The following is a 20,887-nucleotide window of genomic DNA, read 5'->3' as shown; positions in this document are numbered from 1 at the left end:
GGCCATCTCTCCGTCTGTTATCCCTGCTCTCACTCACATTATCAATTCATCCCTTTCCACTGGCACCTTCCCTGTAGCATTTAAAGAGGCCCGGATAACCCCGTTGCTGAAGAAACCCACTCTCAATCCTGCTATGCTAGAGAACTACAGACCCGTTTCTCTTCTTCCCTTCATTTCCAAGACTCTTGAACGCATTGTGTTCAACCAGCTCTCCACTTTCTTCACACAAAATAACCTCCTGGATAGCAATCAGTCTGGATTCAAAAGTGGTCACTCCACTGAGACTGCGCTGCTATCAGTCATTGAGGCCCTAAGGCAGGCAAGGGCAGCCTCCAAATCATCTGTGCTGATCTTACTGGATCTATCTGCAGCTTTTGACACCGTCAATCACCGCATCCTCCTGTCGACTCTCATGTCTATGGGTGTCACTGACACAGCGCTTTTATGGTTCAAGTCGTACCTCTCAGATAGGTCATTTCGGGTATCCTGGAGAGGTGACGTCTCCGAACCCCAACGTCTAGATACCGGGGTCTCTCAAGGCTCTGTGCTTGGACCGCTGCTCTTTTCGATATACATGACATCCCTGGGCTCTGTCATTCGGAAACATGGCCTTTCCTACCACTGCTATGCAGACGACACTCAACTCCACTTGTCGTTCCACCCTGATGATCCTACGGTTTCTGCCCGCATCTCGGCATGCCTGAGGGACATCTCACTCTGGATGAAGGATCACCATCTCCAGCTTAACCTTGCGAAGACAGAACTGCTTGTCATATCATCCGAACCAAAGATTCAGCACAACTTTTCCATTCAGCTAGGTTCCTCGACCATCACGCCTTCCAAGACGGCCAAAAACCTGGGAATGGTCATTGATGATCGGCTTAGCTTCACGGAGCATGTTGCCAGCACCGCTCGCTCTTGTAGATTCATCCTCTACAATATTAGGAAAATTAGACCTTTCCTAGATAAGCATGCTACGCAGGTCCTGGTCCAAGCTCTTGTCCTGTCCAGGCTGGACTACTGCAATGCGCTACTGGCAGGACTTCCAGCCTGCACGACCAAACCCTTACAGATGATTCAGAACGCAGCGGCAAGAGTGGTCTTCAATGAGCCAAAGAGGGCGCACGTCACTCCTCTCTTTGTCAAGTTACACTGGCTTCCTATAGCAGCCCGCATCAAATTTAAGGCTCTGCTCCTGGCCTTTAAAACCACCACTGGGTCAGCACCCCCTTACCTTCGCTTGCTTATAGAGCCTTATGTACCCTCTCGATCACTGCACTCTGCCACCGAGCGACGACTTGTGGTACCATCTCAAAAAGGGAAGAAAACACTAACGCGTACCTTCTCAGGAACTGTCCCACAACTGTGGAATGATCTGCCGGTCGTGACACGATCAGCTGACACTGTAGCTGTCTTTAAGACTCGGCTAAAAACCCATCTCTTCCACCATTACCAAACTTCCTAATTACAGATTTACTATCTTTATTTAGTTACCCTTCTCTTTATCTCTTTCTCTATCTACCTTCCTCTTTATCTAAAAAAAAAAAAAAAAATAAAAAAAAACTACTAACATACCCTTGGCTACTAACATACCCTTGGCTATGTATATTGTGTTGGACTTGATGAGACTATTTCCAGTGCACTTATGTATTGCTGTCTTATGTTGCCATAATTGCTTCTATTGTTTACCTCACTTGTAAGTCGCTTTGGACAAAAGCGTCTGCTAAATGACTAAATGTAAATGTAAATGTAAAAATGTTGGTGTCTTGAATATATCTGCGTGGTGCATGTTTATTGCCATTTAGCAGGGCCTTTGCTAGACACAGTGTTGGCTCGTGACTGCTCATCCGAGGGGCGCTAATTCAAAATAAGTGTTCGGAGTGTCATGTGTTTTCAAAATATGTGTTTGTTGCATCATGTTATCCATGTGCATCACATGTTAAGTGCCTGCTGCACACGGGTTAAAAGTGTTTATGATACGAGACGCTCACATTCACAAAATACACGCAAGTGTATTTTGGTACTCGAAAAAAGAAGTCACCGGCCGGTGGTAGACATAAAGCTGTACTGGAGCACGGGAGACCCATTACCTTTTCTATCACTTTTTCTTAAAAGCCTGCGATGTGCAGAAGTGCACTATACAAATTTCTCTTGCTAAACCTACTATCCCTACACGGCAACAAGCACTAGGAAAGGTAAACATGCATTTAAAATACTGGGGTTCTCAGCCAACCACCAACTGTTTATGAAGTATCCTAATCTAGAGGTAGTGAATTAAAGCTGCGGTTGGTAAGATATTTTTTATCATATTCGCTGAAACCGACACTATGCTCCGATAATCAACATAAATTAGACTGTTTAAGAAAAAAAAACGCGCTTCTACTTCCACCTAGAGCCAGTTATTTGGTTTGCAAAAATCTACCGCGGTTCATCTGGTCCAATCAGCGCAGGGCTGTGTAAAATCTGCCTGTCAATCACAGATCAATATCGGACCGGCATTTGAAAGGTGAAGGAATCTACGAGATTTTAAAGGGTTCAAACTGGATACAGAGCTTGCCACATTTCTTCTCCACCATTGATTGTATTTCTGAGTGTAATGTAAGTAATCTTAGTAACGTTATGCTTGCCAAGTATGCGTTCACAAAAATACTGGTGCACACGCACTGACAAGGACGAGCTCGAAGGGAGGTTGCTCGGCGGTAGTGTGGGAGGGGCATGAAAATTGTAAACATGCGAAATCATCCCAATCTTCCAGAGTTGCCAACGGCACCTTTAAATATTAATTAATATTTAAAAGATTGATTCATTATTATCATACACAATAAAAGACAGTAGGCTGTTGAGATTTTTTAATCTGACATCTAAAACTGACCCTCAGATTCACCACCTCTCTATTCTGCTTCTCTTTCCCTGCTTCGCACAAAAAACTGATGTCCAGCTACAGGTGCCACGATTGAAATAAAATTAACTATATAATTTAGAAACTCACTTTAGTTTTATCATGTTTCATAGCGTACCTCAATCACATACCATCACGTGGACTTCTGTCTGCGCGGCTGTGTGGGTTGCCAGATCCACGTGACAAAACCAGCACAGTGATCATTGAAAACTTTTTAAAAGAAGCCCAATTCTTAACTCCACCTGAATGCTGTGGATTTGGCAACGCAGTTGCGCGTGGACATGGATTGTTTTTGTGTTCTCGGTTAAAGTGCGAATCCTTTGCTTTAACAAGCATAAATGTTGCAGTGCATATAGATTGTTTTTGTCCCTTGATTATCAAAAAAAAATGTGTAAAGTTTAAACAGTAGATTTACACTGGGGCACGTGCCATCCAGGTTGTACATTTGGTCTTAATTATTAATCATGAGCTATATTCTACAGGGATGCAGGAGAACAAAAGACAAGATAAGATAAGAGAGGAAGATAGATATACTACAAGAGAGAGGACAGACTGCACGATTTCTCAAAGACGACAGAGTTAATCTGCATCATTATTAATTCAAAAGGGTGACATGAAGAGAGAGTAGAGAGAGAAATACTTTTAGCTCTTTATGTAGTTTTTTTTTCAGACTTTACCAGAGAAGAACCGTTTTTTGCTTAATGGTTCCATCTTTAACATCTGAAGATCCTTTCTGTTTTTACAAAAGATTATTTGTAGTGAAAAAAATTCTTTAGATTATAGAAAGGTAATAAAAGAAATTTTTCTTACAACCCTCGACTGAATGATTCTTTTAGAAAGCAGTGCCAAAATATCATTCTCTTGTCTAGCGGTCATATTATCTCATTCTTATGTAGGTTATGAACTGTATGAAAAAAAACATGTCCAGCAGACCTTGTCTCAGTCTTTCCTTTGATCTTCTCCTTTCATTATTAATAAGCTTCACAGTTTCAAGATCAGAATTTCAATATCACAACAAAACACACAACAGAGTCTGAATCAGTCCACCATCTTCCCTCTGTTTTCTTTCTGTCCAGCACTTATGGATAGCCGGTTGTGGGTGATGGAGGGTCCAATATTTCAGAAGATCATGATGAGGAGCAGTCTGATCAAAATCACCCAGTCCGTGCAATTCCTGCGCAGGTTAATGCAATAATTACATTTTCAACGTATGCTATAAGACAGACAAAATGCTCCTTCATGTAATAGAGTTGATGTTTATAATCACACATTTTTGAAAAAAATATTTATTTTAATGTATGCATCTGGGTCGTTCTCAGGAAAATGTTATTGTTTCATATATGAACATTTTAAATATTTTGCAAATTTATTTAGCATATGGGTAAATCTCTTACATAACATTGTATATAAATCTATATGAATGTAATGGTGATCAATATTACAACATTATACACAACAAAATTTATTGTATCAAATAATTGATGTGAATTTTTTTCTGAGAATGACCCAACTGTATCTTTGTTTAGTGATTTTATACAAGGTTTTTAAAATGTATCTTCACTCTTTTACTTTTCTAAATACAGTAATTTCATATGCCAGCTCAGGTGTCTTCATGCAGCTCAAATGGACACTCCTAAAATGATTACATGAATGTAGTTTCGCAGCTGCAGTATTTATTGAAACTGTTGGCTTATCTCCTCAGGTGTCCTGATACTAATTTTTTGTGTATATCTTAGTGTTCCAGTCTTCAATGTGTTAACAGAAGATGTTCTCATGAAAGTGTCTGATGCACTGGTGGAGGTGTGTAAAATCCACTTTTTCGACATAAATGTGTGAACCCAACCACCCTACAATGAAAAACTTTCTACCCACTCCGTTTTAATCCCTATTAAATCAAAGCGGTCTCATCAGACTCTCTTGTTAATGTGATGTCACACTGATAAAGCTCCGCCCATTAACCAGTGTCTGACAGTCCTGCATTACCATAGTTTCCACCCTCGGCGAATTGTACACTGTCACCCATATCTCAATAGTGAGATACCATTGTCTTAGACTGTATTTAGTGAAAATTTTATAGACGTCTAACCATAGCCCAAAAATAAATGAAATGAAATAAATAAATAAATGTAATCAAACATCTTGTTTATGTGTTTGCTCCAAAAAATTCATTATCATGAGATATTTATGCAACCCTTTGTTTTGCTTTTCTCTTGTGTCTCTTCCTTTAAGTCTCGCTATAGGGATGGGGATTATATTATTCGAAATGGCAGCGTGGAAGATAATCTCTTCATTGTGAGTCAAGGCCAGGTGAGACGGATCGATCTGTCTGTATGTACACTTCAACATAATGAAAGGAGAAATCTATAACAGCCTTATGTAACAATTATTGTTTATTTTTCGTTTCACAGGTTAAAGTTTTAGAGAAACAGTCTGCCAATGAAGACAGCATCTTAGTGTCGGTACTCACCAGAGGAGATTGTTTTGGGGAGAGAGGTCCACTAGGGTAAGATATAACCCTTGCCAGCAGAGGGCGACACATGTTTGTTGCATGGATGTGTGTGATTTTACCAATTCTGTTGGGAAATATTAATATGCACAAAACATTTTTCAGTATTAGTAGTCTTCTTAAATGCCTAAAAGGTGCCACGGGGTTCACTGAGATCCATTGAAATTCAAGTCTTTGACCAGCTCTCTGCTCTCCAGGGATGATGTAAGGTCGATGTGTGTGGTTGCTGCAGGCGATGTGACATGTCTGGTCATAGACAGAGAGTAAGTGTGAGCTGTTTGATGAAAACAGAGATTTATGTCCTGGAAACACATCAAACTATTTTGGTTTATTGTGCCGTACAAGACTTTCACTTCCTAATCCACCATCTATATCCAGGATTTTCAAACGGATAAATGGAGGCTTCGGCGACGTCAGAACAAAACAGAGCTGCAACACCAGATCAATGTATGTATGTGCAAATAATGTGTGTATATGTCTTATTATGCACGAAATGCTTGAATTGTCAGCATAGCAATTGAATAGTTGCATCTCATTTCGAAAGCGGCCTCCTCCGGAGATTGTATTTGTCGGCCGCATACCGTGTACATCATTAAGGTTGTCTCATTTCATTAACATTTATTCCTATGCAGACATAATCATTATCATTTCTTTCTTTTGTACGATTGCTTTTCTTAATTATGATGCATGCAACCAAGAAATGTGACCTCCGGATGGTGCAACCTTTATAATGAGACAAAGCTATTGAAAATAATCTAGGGGTCTTCGGCGCTCTTTGTGGAATGCCGTCCTGCACAGTTTAGCTTCCTGTAATTTACAAATAATACTTTGTGTGTTATGTTAGTGTTTAAAATAAACATTGTTGGACAGTTGCCCTTCAGGGGCAGGATTTGTGACCTGTGTTGTAATCTATACGTTTCAAACAGGTCAGAGGAAAATGGGTCTGCATTTGGTGAAATGACTCTCGGCAGTTTTCAGGTGTTGTATAATCTGGAAGACGGACGCTATGGTCACACTCAGGTGGTAAATAATACACCACAATAAAACATCCAATCAATATAATCTTAATTTTAGTGTCTTGTATGACTGTTGTATTTAACAGTGCTTCTTAAAAAAGTCCTACAGTTTTATGCTTGTTTGATTTATGCATTGACAGATCGATAATGTAACATTTTTGTTGATTGCAAAATTACATGTAGCCTAATCAGATTTTAAAGGGATGCTTCAGCTTAATATCAAAATTACCCCATGATTTACTCACCCTCAAGCAATCCGATATACATATGTCCATCATATTTCAGATGAACACATTTGAAGTTATTTTAGTAAATGTCATTGCTTTTCCAAGCTTTATGTAAACAGGGATCATGAAACAACTTCTGACTTTAAACCTCAAAAAAGTGCATTCATCCTTCACAAAGGTAATCCACACGGCTCCTGCGGGTCTTCTGCGGGTAATCTATGTGATTTTGTAAATAAAGACAGCATCTTGGACTCACACAATTTATGAGAAGCGTTGCGTCGGGCCATATATCTAAAAATAAAACACATAATTTTTTATGAATGTACACATACCGGCGGCGTCTGACAGCGGCTATCCGCTGTGACTCTGGACACTGCTCAAATCCCTGCTGCGCCATTCACATAGTTTAACATTAAATGCATCATATTTGTCCTAAATCATTAATGATTAAAGGATATGTTCTTACCTCAACTTAGACAAATTAATACATACCTATCTTTTTTCAGTGCGTGCACTTCATCTTTGTACAGTGCATCGTGAATGTGTTAGCATTTAGCCTAGCCCCATTCATTCCTTAGGATCCAAACAGGAATGAATTTACCTGCAAATTGTCCTAGACGTGTTGCTTCTCGTCTTGTGTGCGACCACCTTTAGTGTAGTGAGCGTTGGTTGCCAAAGGTACATTGCGCAGTGACTCTCATAAATCACGTGAGTCCAAGATGCCGTCGTTACCAGAAGCTAGTTATTACAGTTTATGAAGTTTAAAGGTGCCATGGAATGTATAACTGTATATACCTAGGCATAGATGAATAATAAGAGTTGTGTACATGGTAATGACATATTGTGAGCCTCAAATGCATTTGTTTCCTCATTTTGCTGTAAACCTTGTGCCTGCAAAAGACTGCTGGAAAACAGGCCAAATTTGAACACAGCACATTTGTACGTCCATACGGAAAAAACACAAACTTAGCAATCAGAAACATCCCAAAACAATCTCAAAACAATTGATTATTCCTCAAAATTTGTATCTTTGTCTGATAAAGGCTCAAACATATAAGGACTGTTTACTTATGTAAGCTACTGAGCATGAGCCTCAGAGCAGAACCAATAAGAGCAGAGTTCAACATTATTATTTATGACCCTTTCAAATGGGGCAAAAATAGACAATTATGTTGACAATTGAATGAAATTTTCATTCAAAGGACAATTCCTAGGGTTGTAAATGGACATGTAAAAAAGATTCTGGATAATTTAAGCACTTAATAACCTTACATACCTTCTATGCAAATATCAAAGAACAATTTAACAGATTATTTTAATGCATTCTTTGGCACCTTTAAAAAAAATTTTTTTTATAAAATTGCTTCGATTACCCACAAAAGACCTTTATTAACCACTTGGAGCTGTATGGATTATTTCTGTGAAGGATGGATGCACTTTTCTGGGCTTCAAAGTAAGGACTTTTCCTAACATAACTCTAAATGTGTTTATCTGAATGATGATGGACATATGTATCTTGGATAGCTTGAGGGTGAATAAATCATGGGGTATTTTTGATATTTAGCTGGAGTAACCCTTTCAAATGTGACTGAATGAAAAGTAGGTTACGTGTAATTTTGCAATCAACAGAAATGTTACATTATAGATCAATAAAACTGTAAATCATGAGGTAATTTTGATTGATTTGGCTGCTGAAGTATCCATCAAGTTTTTCTTTGTAACAAGGTCCGCCTGAAGAGTGATCCCAGATGCAAATACACACTGAAAGCCATAAGAAAGCAGACAATACGAAACCCGGGTCAAAGAGAATGTGTTTCTCTGCAAGAATCCTTTCTTAAAGATCTCCAAAGTCAATTCATAGTGAGGTGAGAACTTCATACATTTTAATCAGGAATAGTGTAGGTGTGTTTATGTTAAGATTAAAGGGAACATATTGTCCAAATCCACCCTCTCCATCTACCTTTATCCTCATTAAACCAAAGCAGTCTCATTAGACATGCTGTTTTGATTATCTTGTTAATGTGATGTCACACTGATAAAGCCCCGCCCATGGCCATTGACTGACTGGTTAATTTTACCCAAAAGCTTTTCTAAATGTGTTTGTTAGCACACTGTAGCGCTAATTCACGGGACTTAACAGGAATCAGATCTATTTTAACTGAAAGCGCTCACTTTTTCTGTTGGCAAGGGAGTGAGGAGCTGCAGCTTATTTTCATTTAAAGGTGTGGAGTATTTTAAGCTGAAACTTCACAGACACAATCTAGACACACCTGACACTTATATTACATCTTGTAAAAACGGTTGTAATAAAAATTATGTGCCCTTTAAGAATGCCTTATCCTCCATTTGGTTGCTTATCTCTGTATTTTTCTAGGTTGCACTGTACCTTTAAAGATGCTAGATATCTTTATATGTTGATGGAGGCCTGTGAAGGTGGAGATCTGTGGAATTTATTGAAAGAGAGGTAAGTGCATTGATATTCGATCCTGTAGCTTAGTTGGACGGGAACCTTCATACTGATTAATGTATACATTGAATGCACTTTTAATCATTTTGTATGAAAGCATCTGCCAAATGTGTAAAAGCTAAATTATTTTTAAAACAATTATTTTCTACAATAAAAAACTTTTAAACGAAACTTAGGTGTTGGATTTTAGCAAAGAGCAAGACTTTTTATTTATTCAAACCTCCACATGCTAGGAACCAAGATGATGACGTGGATGTGGAGGTTGATGGTTTATTGAAGTATCCCAATGGTTTTCCCTTTTGTTTGCTTTTGAATTTGAATTATTGCTTATTTGAATTTTGGCAATTCAGAAAAGCCACATTTGCGGGGCTCTTGTGACATAAGGCAAAAATAAAAAGTGTTTTTAGTTTGTCTTAAGCCTGGGATACACTGCTGGATTTTATATACCATCATAAAAGATTGTTACCTTACAGGGCTCAATGCAAATAATTTTTAATACTGGCCCAGTCGGGCCAGTGGTAAAGAATTTCACTTGCCCTGCCAAAATTTTCACTGGCCCCACCAAAAAAAAAAAGATTTCAAGTCACATATTTAAAATAATAATTCAAAAGTCAAATATAATTGTATGAATATACATTTTATTTGTCATTTATAAAAACAATATTCCATTTTAAATGTAAACTCTAATTCTTAAATTTCACAACTTTTTCAATGAAAAAGGTTCGCAAGTAATCTTTTGTCTGGGACAGCCAAAATTTGTGTAGGGTATCCCGGGCTTTAAAAGTGAGTAGCACTCAGTTAAACTAGAGACATGTAATATAAAAGTAAATAAGAGATTTTCATTTTATGTTGACTTAATTCTACAGTGATGCCAAAGCAATCCATTATCATGACTCTGGTCTTTATATTGTAGGGGGTCACTGGAGGAAAGTGCTGCTCGCTTTTACACAGCGTGTGTGCTGGAAGCTCTTAGTGTTCTGCACAGTAAAGACATCATTCACAGAGACCTGAAACCAGAAAATGTTCTGCTGGACCACCGAGGATATGCTAAACTGGTGGAGTACAAACAAATGAATAACAAAATAAATCTAATATACCACCTACTGTATAACAACTAGACTGTGATTATTTATATTGTTTAAGTTTCCTCTCTTGTCCATCAGACAGGGTTTGGTTGTGCTAAGAAGCTGGGTTCTTTGCACAGGTCCTGGTCATTCTGTGGGACTGTGGGTTATCAGGCACCAGAGGTTATTTTGCATAAGGGTCATGGCCTGTCTGCAGATCTCTGGGCTGTAGGGATGCTGGTGTGTGAACTGCTCAATGGCAGGTGAGTTACTTTGAATATAACAGCATATATTTGTAAATTTGTAAAATTAAAAGCAAAACTATGTGATATATCCTATAAGAGAAGTCACCCAAAAATAAAAATGTGCCATTATTTAATACATCTCATGTCGCTTAAACCCACAAAAGCTTTCTTTGCTTTTTTGAACCACACTAGAGAAATTTAAAAACTTTTTTTCTGGTTTCAATGGTGACCACTTCTTGTCAAGGTTTAAAAGGACACAGGTGTTATAAAGTACAACTCCATATCTACAAAGTGTCCTAAAGGCATATTATGAATGGGTTCGGTGACAAACAAACTAATATATAATCCACTATTTTAAAAGGAAATTCTTGACTTGTGCCTCTTCTCTCTGTGAGAGAATTTACACAAACAATGCACTTTACTACTTCCGCTTTCTGGAAATTGTTGTTGTTCCTAATGTTATGAATTATTTAAAGGGGCAATGAAGCTGTCGATTTTATTGTTTTATACTGTTGTCTGAGGTCTACTTATGATGTTCGCGTGGTTTTTACAATCAAAAACATCAAAAGCAATAAGTAATAGGCTATTTTGTAACATGGATTAGTGGCTCTCTAAAGAAATGGTTCGTTTGAAGGGGTGGGCTGCATTGAAGACCTGGACGTAAATGCTCACTGCTATGATTGAATAGCTTCATTTCCCGTCATTACATGTGGGAAAATGTTTTAAAAACATTAATGTGTAAAAATAGCAGCGAACACATATATGTTTGAGCCACAAAAGATTCTGGGTGCTAAAGATGATACACATAAATGACAATACGTATAGTAAAGTAGAAACAAAACTTTAAACTCAACGTGAATAAATTACCGTAAACAACACAGTAAGCGCGCATCAGATTATAAACTGCGGCTGATAAATCCTTATCAATAACTTTGTATATTTCTATTGGGCTTGTGAGGTTGCTCTTACATACACGTAACGTTACATACCACAGTTATATGATAAAAAAGCTTTGTTGAGTGTTGGACCTTTAAAACGCAACTTGCCTAAATTACTGTATACAACACAGTAAACGGGCATCAGAATCTAGATTGCGGCTGGTAAGTCCTTCCTTATCACTAACTTTGTATATTTCTACCGTTAAATTACAGTTGTATTGTTAAGTGTTGCACCTTTATTAATCGTTTAATGTTTTTAGTAAATTAAAACAGTCAAACATACGTGTTCAGACACCGATGTTACAACAGGACATATCAAGCGATCTCTTCTAACAAAGCAATAGTGAAAAGCAGTATCTTAAATAAAGTAAAATGTTTTACTTACTATGGATACTGCTGTGTCATTTTTGTCAGATCCAATATTAGTGGTGCTTTTAATCACAGTCTCTCTGCAAATCCAGCATCGACTTCTTTACAAATGAATCCGTGGTACACAAAGTAATCAAACACTCCCCACACGAGCTGGAACTTCTTCAAAATCAAACTTTAACAACGCATTCCTAATGTTATGTTCCGAGCCTTCGTTATACAGCGGCTGTGTTCTTCCCATAGACGGTTCTTCCACAACCAACACTCCGTTTCCATGGTTACTCATAACAGATCACTGCGTCAAAATAAGTCTCTCAGGAAAAATGTTTTTAAAAGTCATTTTGGTTACATTTGGCAATCTTTAAAGACATGTTTACTGATTGTTGAGACACTGCATGGTTTGCTTTACCCCTGGACCACACGTGTGTCACGTGAAGCTGTGGGCGGAGCTACAAAAGTGGTCGTTGTATTTGGGTTTGACGGAGGTGTTTAAATTCTAATCTGACGTCACATTTCAGCACATTCCTGAATCGACTGTATTCTTGGCTTGGTGCAAAAACTGTTATATTTCAGTAAAGAGGAAGTTTTCAGTTTTGAAGCTTGCAGGATGTTCATTTAAGGCCTAATCTGCTTTAGTGATATAGTTTGGGGACAGAGAGAAAAGGCACAGGTCAACCCTTTCATGAAATTCATAATTCAGTATGTCATTTAATAATGCTTTTGCATTCTTTTGAAGCTTGAATAGAGGTGATCACAATCTGCTTCATTGTAACCAGAAAATAATCTTAATCTCCTAAACCTTTTAAAACCTCCTTTATGCAACAAGGTAGCATACTAGCAAGAGACTAGTAAAAATCTCATACCAATCCTGTCTGTGCCAGTTATATCCAATATCTCAGATTACAGTACTTAATAATTTACAGTTCTCATTTATCTCAGTGGCTGCTTTATGAACCTTGAATGTGCACAATGTACTATCACTGGGTAAAATATCTGATGTAAAAGAATCATTTAGCTGTTGATAAAATGTTGACATGGCTGCTTTTAAATAGCTGTTAATGTTTAATGTCATTTAATCTTGATATAATCCTAATCTGTGTTGTTTAATCTCACCCATAGTGGTGTAATTATGGCATGTGCCAGCAGGGCTAATTAGCTAAGCTGTAACCCTTTGGGTTTCATGGAGCTCGGCTAACCCCTCCAACAGGCATCCCTCTGCCCATAAAACAGCCCAGCAATAGAGTGCCGCAGGGATGATTTATTTTTGTAGACCAGCCTGGAGGTTAGCGGGACACTGGGAAAAATGAATGGACTTTATGACAAGGAAACCAGAGACTTAGCGCAAAAATAAGCTCTGTGTTTAACAAAAGTTTATGACACTTTTGTCCAACAAGATAAACTTCACAGATGATGAATGGATTTACTAGAAAAAAAGCTTACCTAAGGCTAGGTTAAGTACACCACAGTTTCTCGACATCAACGTCATCACCACCAAGCTTCCGACAGCTCTTACTTGATAAGGAAATACTCTGTACATAAATCTGTTTTGGGAATTTTGCCCATGATGCGTTGTTTTGTGAGATCTTCTTGCAAGCAACCATGTAGCGGCCTTTTTTAGACACATTAATGGACACCTATGGTCCGATTCATGATTTCCTTTGGCGTGTAAGTGTGTATTAGTACATGTTACCGATATCCAAAAAGTGCAAACCCCAAAGTAAACGATGACGTGAGTTATCGTCTCCAATGTAAATCTCTTTTTTTGGACTACAACAAACACACGGATTGTAGGCAACAGTTTACTTTTTGGGATTGGTGATGTAGACAAGAGCGACATTATCAGAATTCCTCCCAGATTTACAGCCTGTAAGTAAACTCCTGTTAGCATTGCATTGTGACCGAATCTTTCAAACAGGGTAAGGAGCGTCACATTTCTGGCTGACCTCAGAGGTATTCAGGCCAATCACAACATACAGATTAGCTGGCCAATCAGGGACAATTTTGTACAAAATCAGAGTTTGAGCAAAGCAGTATATCAGAAGCTACAAAACTGTACGGTTTGTGGAAAATAATGCGTTTTTTTCATAAACCTCGCAAACACATTGTATTATACCAAATACACAAAATAAAGTTGTTTTTTAGAAATGAAATAGGTGCCCTTTAAAGCTTCAGAAAGCATGAGTGGGGTATTACTGGTGTGTTTTATGTTGTATAATAAAACGTGAAAATATCTTGGGCTTATGTGAACCAATGGAACCGGAAGTGCTTAAATGTTAACTCACTTCTGGGTTTTGCCTACAAAAACACACCACTTCGTAATGGTAATGTTTAATAATTAAGGGTGTCACGATTTCGATTTTAAATCGAAATCGATCGAAATTAAGTCACAGCTTCGAACTTCGAATTAAAAAATGGGATCGTCGATGCTGCCACGCCCCCATGTCACGTCCGGTCGGCTTGCCAAGAGAGGGAAAAAAACTCTCAGAGATGCCTTTAAAAACATCTGTCCAGCAGAACGCGATCATATTTTAAAAATGAGGGATGCTACAACTCCTTGAAATGCATATCATAAACAGGATTACTACCTAGTGATCTGCCTTTGGACAGAGCGCAGCTCTCTGCACGTGCGCGAGAGTGAGAGAGGCACCAAGATGCAGCGGATTATATTTGAAACAAAAGGGATAGTTTGCCTCAGCTCGCATGAAACACATAAAACTGAACAAATACATAAGGATTACTACTAGTTTATGTTTAGACTTCGGACAGATGCGCGAGCGCGTGCACGTGCAGGTGAGACAGAAAGAAGCGCAGCTGCTTATGATGCTGGATTTATTTCAGATGTTATGAGTCCAAGACACGCGCATTAAATCCATGTGCATTAAGTCCATGTGCGTGCAAGAAGGAATCCTCTCTCTACAAGCTCTCGCGTTAAGTGAAGCCCACAAACTCTCATGCGAGTTGTGCAATGTGCATGTTAATGTTAAACTATAATAATAATAATAAATAATGGCATATCTTTTTTGTCTTCAAAAAAATATGTAAAAATTGAGAATCGGATCGAATCGTGACCTTAGAAACAAAAATGTAATCGAACCGAGGATTTGAAGAATCGTGACACCCCTATTAATAATCAAGATAATAAATAGTTATTAATCATGATTTGTTCATTTCTATGGGTTAATTAACAGCAGCCAGTTATTTAAAACACATAGGCTACTTTAGTAGGATTTATATAAGTTTTTTATTAGTTCAAATTAAAGTCATAAATGACATTTTTGAAATTTTTCTTAACATTTATCATTTTTACACACGCATATCCACTCTCACCTCTGTATTAGCCTGTCAAGTTTTTTACGTAAGTGTCTGGAGGTGATAATATAAAATAAAAAAATGTTATAGCAGTTTACATTTATTGTAATAAATAAAAATAAAGCAATAAAGTATATGAAGAGTTTCATTGCAAAACGAGATAATTACTTTTTTTTTTTTTACAGAAATCTCGTTTTTTGGTTGGGCATTCCAATTAATATCAATTCAACTGCAGTTGGTTTGTTTTGATTTTAAACCTTCATAACTTAAAAAATACAGCTAAGAAGCACCATAAAACAAAATAATAACATGATAACATAATAATAAACATGTTTTGACAAAAATGGAGTTATCTCGTTTTGCAACGAAACTCTTCATATATTTTATAAATAAAATTATCACAAAAAATGACGTTTGTGTTACATTTTTAGTGCTTTTACCAACAACAGCCACTAGGTGTCAACAGTTTGCTGAATACGCTTGTCACAAATTAATAAATTACTGTCACTGCATTATAATAGGTTTTGAAATATAAATAAATTCACCATCTATGGTAAAAGCATGCAAGTCACCTCTGCATGTACCTGTATTACATTTTGTGCATTTGTAAATGTCTCAACCTGTACATTTATATCCAAAATCTTTTTCCATTTTTCCAGTCCTCTGTTCTCTGGTTCGGAGCAGCTCAGGGTTTACACAGCAACTCTCAAGGGAATAGACGAGGCAGAGCTTCCCAAAACCATCAGCAGGGCTGCAGCCAATCTCATCAAGAGCCTCTGCAGGTGAAATAGTGCTTCTAAACAACGAGGGTTTCTATAATGAGAAACAGGCTGAAGAAAAGGTCGGGTTAACCAGACAGATCAGTCATTCTTTATCTGTGTAGAAGAAAGTGAAAGAGAGACCAGATCCTTACTGTTTCATTTGTAGATGGGGTATTTAAGCTGTACAATGTTAACAAGTTAAATGGAGTAGATACTAACAGACTTATACTGAGTGTCTGATCTTCCCAACATATAGTTTACATTATTTACAATGATAAAGTTGAATCAGCTGTTTATATAAGGAGACATCTAAAACAATCTGGGAGAGGGTACGGGAGTGTTGGGTAACGCTGCAGTAGATTGATAAACACATTCTGTACCTCTGAGAATAGCAGTGCTCTAGATGTGGATCGGGGTTTGTGTGTCTGAGTCTGCTATCATCTGTCACCTCACATTTAGACACAAGCCCACAGAGAGACTGGGCAAGAGGAATGGGGTCAAGGACATCTGCAGACACATGTAAGACCTTATCATCAAATATATGTATTTATACAATAAAAAGAACAGGAAGGACAAGGACACTGAACTGTATTCGATTATTTAGTGGTTGATTTACTTTGTTTCACAGGTGGTTTGAAGGGTTTGACTGGGACGGACTGCAGAAGGTCACAATGCCACCACCACTAATACCAAATGTGAGTTACATCTGACACGTTTTAAAAATGTAACACAGGCTATGTTTACATGCACAACATTTTGTCAATCCGACTGAATTTAATCTGATTGCAGGTTAGGACAATACAGTTTACATGTACCCTAAACATTGCAACCTGATTAAAATGTTTCTTTACATTCTATGTAATCTGAACCAAACGTCTCTGCAAGCGCACAGCCAGGGGTGTACGTTTACATGCAACCAAATAATCTGTTGAACAGCCTTTATGTAAACACCTTAATCAATACGGATTGATTGGATGCAAATTTGGATCGGATTGAAAGGGGTAGTGAAGTCCTATCTGTGATCCGATCATCAAGAGAAAAGTATGCATATAAACAGGTGAAATGTAGAAGTTTCTCAATCAAAAATACATTGCTTATATCACATGATTCTCGTCACAGAAACGTGCAATAACCAGGCAATGGCAAAACGCATTACTGTATTAAAGGGGCAATAAGTAGGATTTTAAGTGTTTTATTAATCAAAATCAATGTCTTTATTCATAAATATGTCATTGTTGGTGTCAAATGTCCTCTGCCAGTGATCTGACTTTTCTTTGTAAGCTTAGAATTTCTTCTCTTTACTTATTGAATGGGTAAATCCAAGGAGGCATCCATATCGTTCCGCCGTATTGATAAACTATAATAGCAGAGAGGGACAAAAAGCACTAGCCTACCAATGCATTTCCACAACACATTTTCATTCAGAACACGTGAACCAGCTGAAACGAACAAGGAGATCAGCGATTACATAACGGCTACCGTAGTTGCATTGTGCATTTGGAAAGGGGAGGAGCTAGAGAGCACTGTTCGTTTGAATGCAAAATACAATTCCACCACTAGATGGGGGTAGATCCAACTGATTGCCCCTTTAAGCCCTTACACAATTAACCATGGTTTAACTACAGTTTAAATAAAAAAAACATGGTTACTGTACTAAGACCATGGTTTTGCTAATAGTAATTAATACACCAAAAAATCATGGTTACTACACTTTTACCACAAAAAACATGGTTTATTTTTTTTTTTAAGGGGGGTAATAGGGTCACACGCTGTACATTCTGCAGCATCCATGTGTACTTTTATAACATTACATGAAGCAATAAAATAGTGTTGTGCCTTTTGAAAATTGTTTTTTTCTTTGCAACTTTGACTTTGTATAGCGTGAACTTGACAAGAGATGCTGTGTGCTGCGTTGCCAAGTTTTTTTGTGTGGGATAAAGATGAAAGGATTTTGTTGATTATTTATTGGTATTTAGGCTCTGAATAGTCATTGGGATGCTTTTGGGATAGTTTTGAAATTCCATTGGGATGGTTTTGATATGGGAATCTGGAAACCCTGGCTGTGCGCTTCGCAGACGTTTGGTTGGGATTCTATAGAATGTACATTAGTGTTAATTTTGTCACCTATTTTTAATTTAGTCTTAGTCTTAATCTTAGTCTTGTACCAAATGTTCTTGTTAGTTTTAGTTTCGGTCGACTAAAACTCTCATAATTTTAGTCTAGTTTTAGTCAAATGACAACTCAATATATCTTAAGCACTATTCGGACGGGATTAGTTTTCCAACGATGTTTGAGTTTTAACATGTCCCCCAGGACGTCTGTGATTTTATGTACCGATTCGGACGGGATAAAAATTCTCAGGCTATTCCAGAGATGGGAGTGTCTGTTTCATGCGTTTGGGCGTTGCAGAAGAGCACGTGCTCTGTATACATGTTTGTAATGTTTAATATTTTGCTTTAAATGTAACATTATTACAGAACATGTAATTTATTAATTTAATTTTAACAAATCAAAATAAAATATACAAATCCTACTAAAGTAACGTTAGCCTACGTGTTTTATATAACTGTCTGCTTATAATAAACCCAAAGAAATGAAGAAATAATGATTAATAAAAATTTATTATCTTTATTAATTAACATTAACGTTGTTTCTTACCTTATAACGTTACTGATATTACATTGGCCAGTCTTAACAGTGTTTGATGTTCAGCTCGTCTTGATTTAATTATTTTATTTCGCCAAATGTGAAAAAACATCCATATCTGAATGAATAGGACTCAGGAAATACAATATACGCGCGTTAGTAAGACTTAACGGCAGATCACATTGGCCAAAACACGAAATGAACCGCGTTTTCAAAACACAGACATTTGCATCCGGACGGGATTACATTTCTCTGAGGACCTCTGAGTTCGGCGAAAAACAGGAGGTAAATTGCTCTGGAATTTTTACGTCGTCAGAGAAAAACACAGACTTGGCTGATTAGGACAGGATTAAAAACACAGAGGACCACTGAGAAGCACGATTTTCTCAGAGGTCCCCCTGTAAAACTTATCCCGTCCGAATAGGGCTTTGGTCAAGTTTTGGTTAAAACAATTGTGTCTTTTTTTAAATAAATTATTTCTGAGATTATATCTGATAACCATCTCAAATATTGGTCAAATGTCATAATCACCTGAAAAAATACACTTGTTGAATGATTTTTGTTGAATCAGGTCTCCAGACTAACATTTGAGAGAGGTGGCACTGATGCCACCAAGTTGTACAGCTGACTTATAGTCAGGTGCGACTTGTCAAAACTAATTCATACTGGCTAACATGAACCAAAAGAAAACATTACCGTCTACAGCCACAAGAGGGCGCTATATGTTGCTCCAGTAGCCTACCCCTAAAAACTGTTAACTGAAACATTAATTTAAAGACAACAGAAAAAAACTTAACATAAAACATGCCCCATAGAGAATAATAATTTTCTAAATAAATGCGACTTATAGTCCAGTGCGACTTATATATGTTTTTTCCTCTTCATGACGCATTTTTTGACTGATGCGACTTATACGCCGGAGCGACTTATAGTCCGGAATATCCGGTCAACTGTATTGTCGTACAGTAATTTGCAATAGGATTAAATTCAGTCGGATTGACAAAATGTTGTGCATGTAAACACTGAATGTTTGTTATCTGAAATTTTTAACATGTGAAACTGTAACCCCTTTCACATAGAGTGTTGATCCCAGAAAATTCCCAGACAATTGCTAGAGTGCCTTGAACACAAACAAGTCCTGGATTTGAAATAATTCATGCACGATTGTGTGTGCACGATTACGTTATATTACATTACATCAATGTCACGTGTTTTTACAAAATCTTTACAGTATGTTTGTGAACGCACACCTATATTCCAAAATGAAATCACTGCAGGGGGAATGATCGAAAGACAAATCCTGGGACAAATCATCATTGTATTTTCTGTAATCTCTTATATGAAAATAGCTTTTTTTTGTAAGTTGCACATGTAAAACTGTGATTAAATTTCATACCAATACATTATCACCATTCCCATAATATTTATGTTCATATATGTAGTATTTTTGCAGGTTTCAAATCATGGAGGATCAGCTCCTTCAGCAGAAAGGCGAACCAATGCAGCACCAATAGATGATTCAGATTGGGACATAGACTTTTGATTTATGCCACAGTGATATATGGACAATGTAAACTCTATGATATATTGGACTCTATTTATTATACATCACCAAGAAAACACTTTACAGCTCCTTGACTTCATAATTCATTCTAAAGTTACATACATTAGATATGTGTGCTACAAAACATATGGTATAATGTTTTGTGTACAGCAGTCAAAAAAATAATTTGGAGCCAGTCCTAAAGTACTCAAGGCTTATAGGCATTTGGTAACACTTACAGTAAGTTTAGTTTTCTTAACATTAGTTAAAGCATCAGCCAACATGAACTATGAACATTATTTCTACATTTATTAATCTTACGTCATGTTAATTTCAGGTTTCCAGGACAGTGTTTAAATTAATTCAAGACTAGGTTTTTACAAATATACCTTACCTTGCATCTTTAGATATGTCAGTGCATAATGTTTTTAAATGAAGGCAGCTCAAATGTGCATTTTAGTCTGGACTAGGAAAAGCCCTGTTTGGGAAATGTTTAAATATCAACAAAAGTTCTAATTGTTAATGCACAATAAGCTAACATGAACAATTGTATTGGTAATATGTAACATTTAACAAAGATTAGTAAATGCTGAAAAACCATTTTACTTAATGTTAGTTTATATCAGTTAATGCATTAACTAATGTGTATGTAACAGTAAAGTGTTACTGTGGATTTTTTTTTAAGGAATACGAAATGAAATGTTCCTGTAAGGAGATTACGAAATGTCCCTGGCATGTAGGAAACAGGTTAAAATTGCATTAACTTTCATTACTTTTTACTTCCCCTGTGATGTCCTTTATCTGTCCAACAGCAAGACATTATTCCAATTCAAATGCAATGATTACATAATATCCAATGGGACCAATGAAATAAAACTTTACTGAAGGAACAATTGA

The 20,887-nt window shown here is 37.2% G+C and overlaps 1 protein-coding gene across 4 annotated transcripts in view; it reads left to right on the top strand.

The window, feature by feature from the left end:
• prkg1l (protein kinase cGMP-dependent 1, like) overlaps positions 1–20,887 on the top strand; it is a 26,944-nt gene extending 6,057 nt beyond the window's left edge. For 2 of the 4 annotated variants that reach the window (XM_065247674.1, XM_065247675.2), the window contains 15 exons: positions 3,976–4,081; positions 4,636–4,699; positions 5,129–5,206; positions 5,308–5,402; positions 5,603–5,668; positions 5,784–5,852; positions 6,332–6,428; positions 8,374–8,513; positions 9,023–9,112; positions 10,029–10,170; positions 10,279–10,442; positions 15,700–15,822; positions 16,261–16,320; positions 16,430–16,496; positions 19,901–20,887. In XM_065247674.1, coding sequence (XP_065103746.1) covers positions 3,976–4,081; positions 4,636–4,699; positions 5,129–5,206; positions 5,308–5,402; positions 5,603–5,668; positions 5,784–5,852; positions 6,332–6,428; positions 8,374–8,513; positions 9,023–9,112; positions 10,029–10,170; positions 10,279–10,442; positions 15,700–15,822; positions 16,261–16,320; positions 16,430–16,496; positions 19,901–19,990 — 1,451 coding nt within the window. In that variant the 3' untranslated portion in view covers positions 19,991–20,887. Of the gene's footprint in view, positions 1–3,975; positions 4,082–4,635; positions 4,700–5,128; positions 5,207–5,307; positions 5,403–5,602; positions 5,669–5,783; positions 5,853–6,331; positions 6,429–8,373; positions 8,514–9,022; positions 9,113–10,028; positions 10,171–10,278; positions 10,443–15,699; positions 15,823–16,193; positions 16,321–16,429; positions 16,497–19,889 lie in introns of those variants that run through there. The other 2 variants (XM_065247676.1, XR_010525766.1) reach the window with 2 other exon arrangements.

The sequence above is a fragment of the Paramisgurnus dabryanus genome, chromosome 11 (assembly GCF_030506205.2).
Source record: "Paramisgurnus dabryanus chromosome 11, PD_genome_1.1, whole genome shotgun sequence".
Classification (NCBI taxonomy): Eukaryota; Metazoa; Chordata; class Actinopteri; order Cypriniformes; family Cobitidae; genus Paramisgurnus; species Paramisgurnus dabryanus.
Note: the sequence above shows the minus strand (reverse complement) of the source record. Positions and strands in the feature narration are given on the sequence as shown.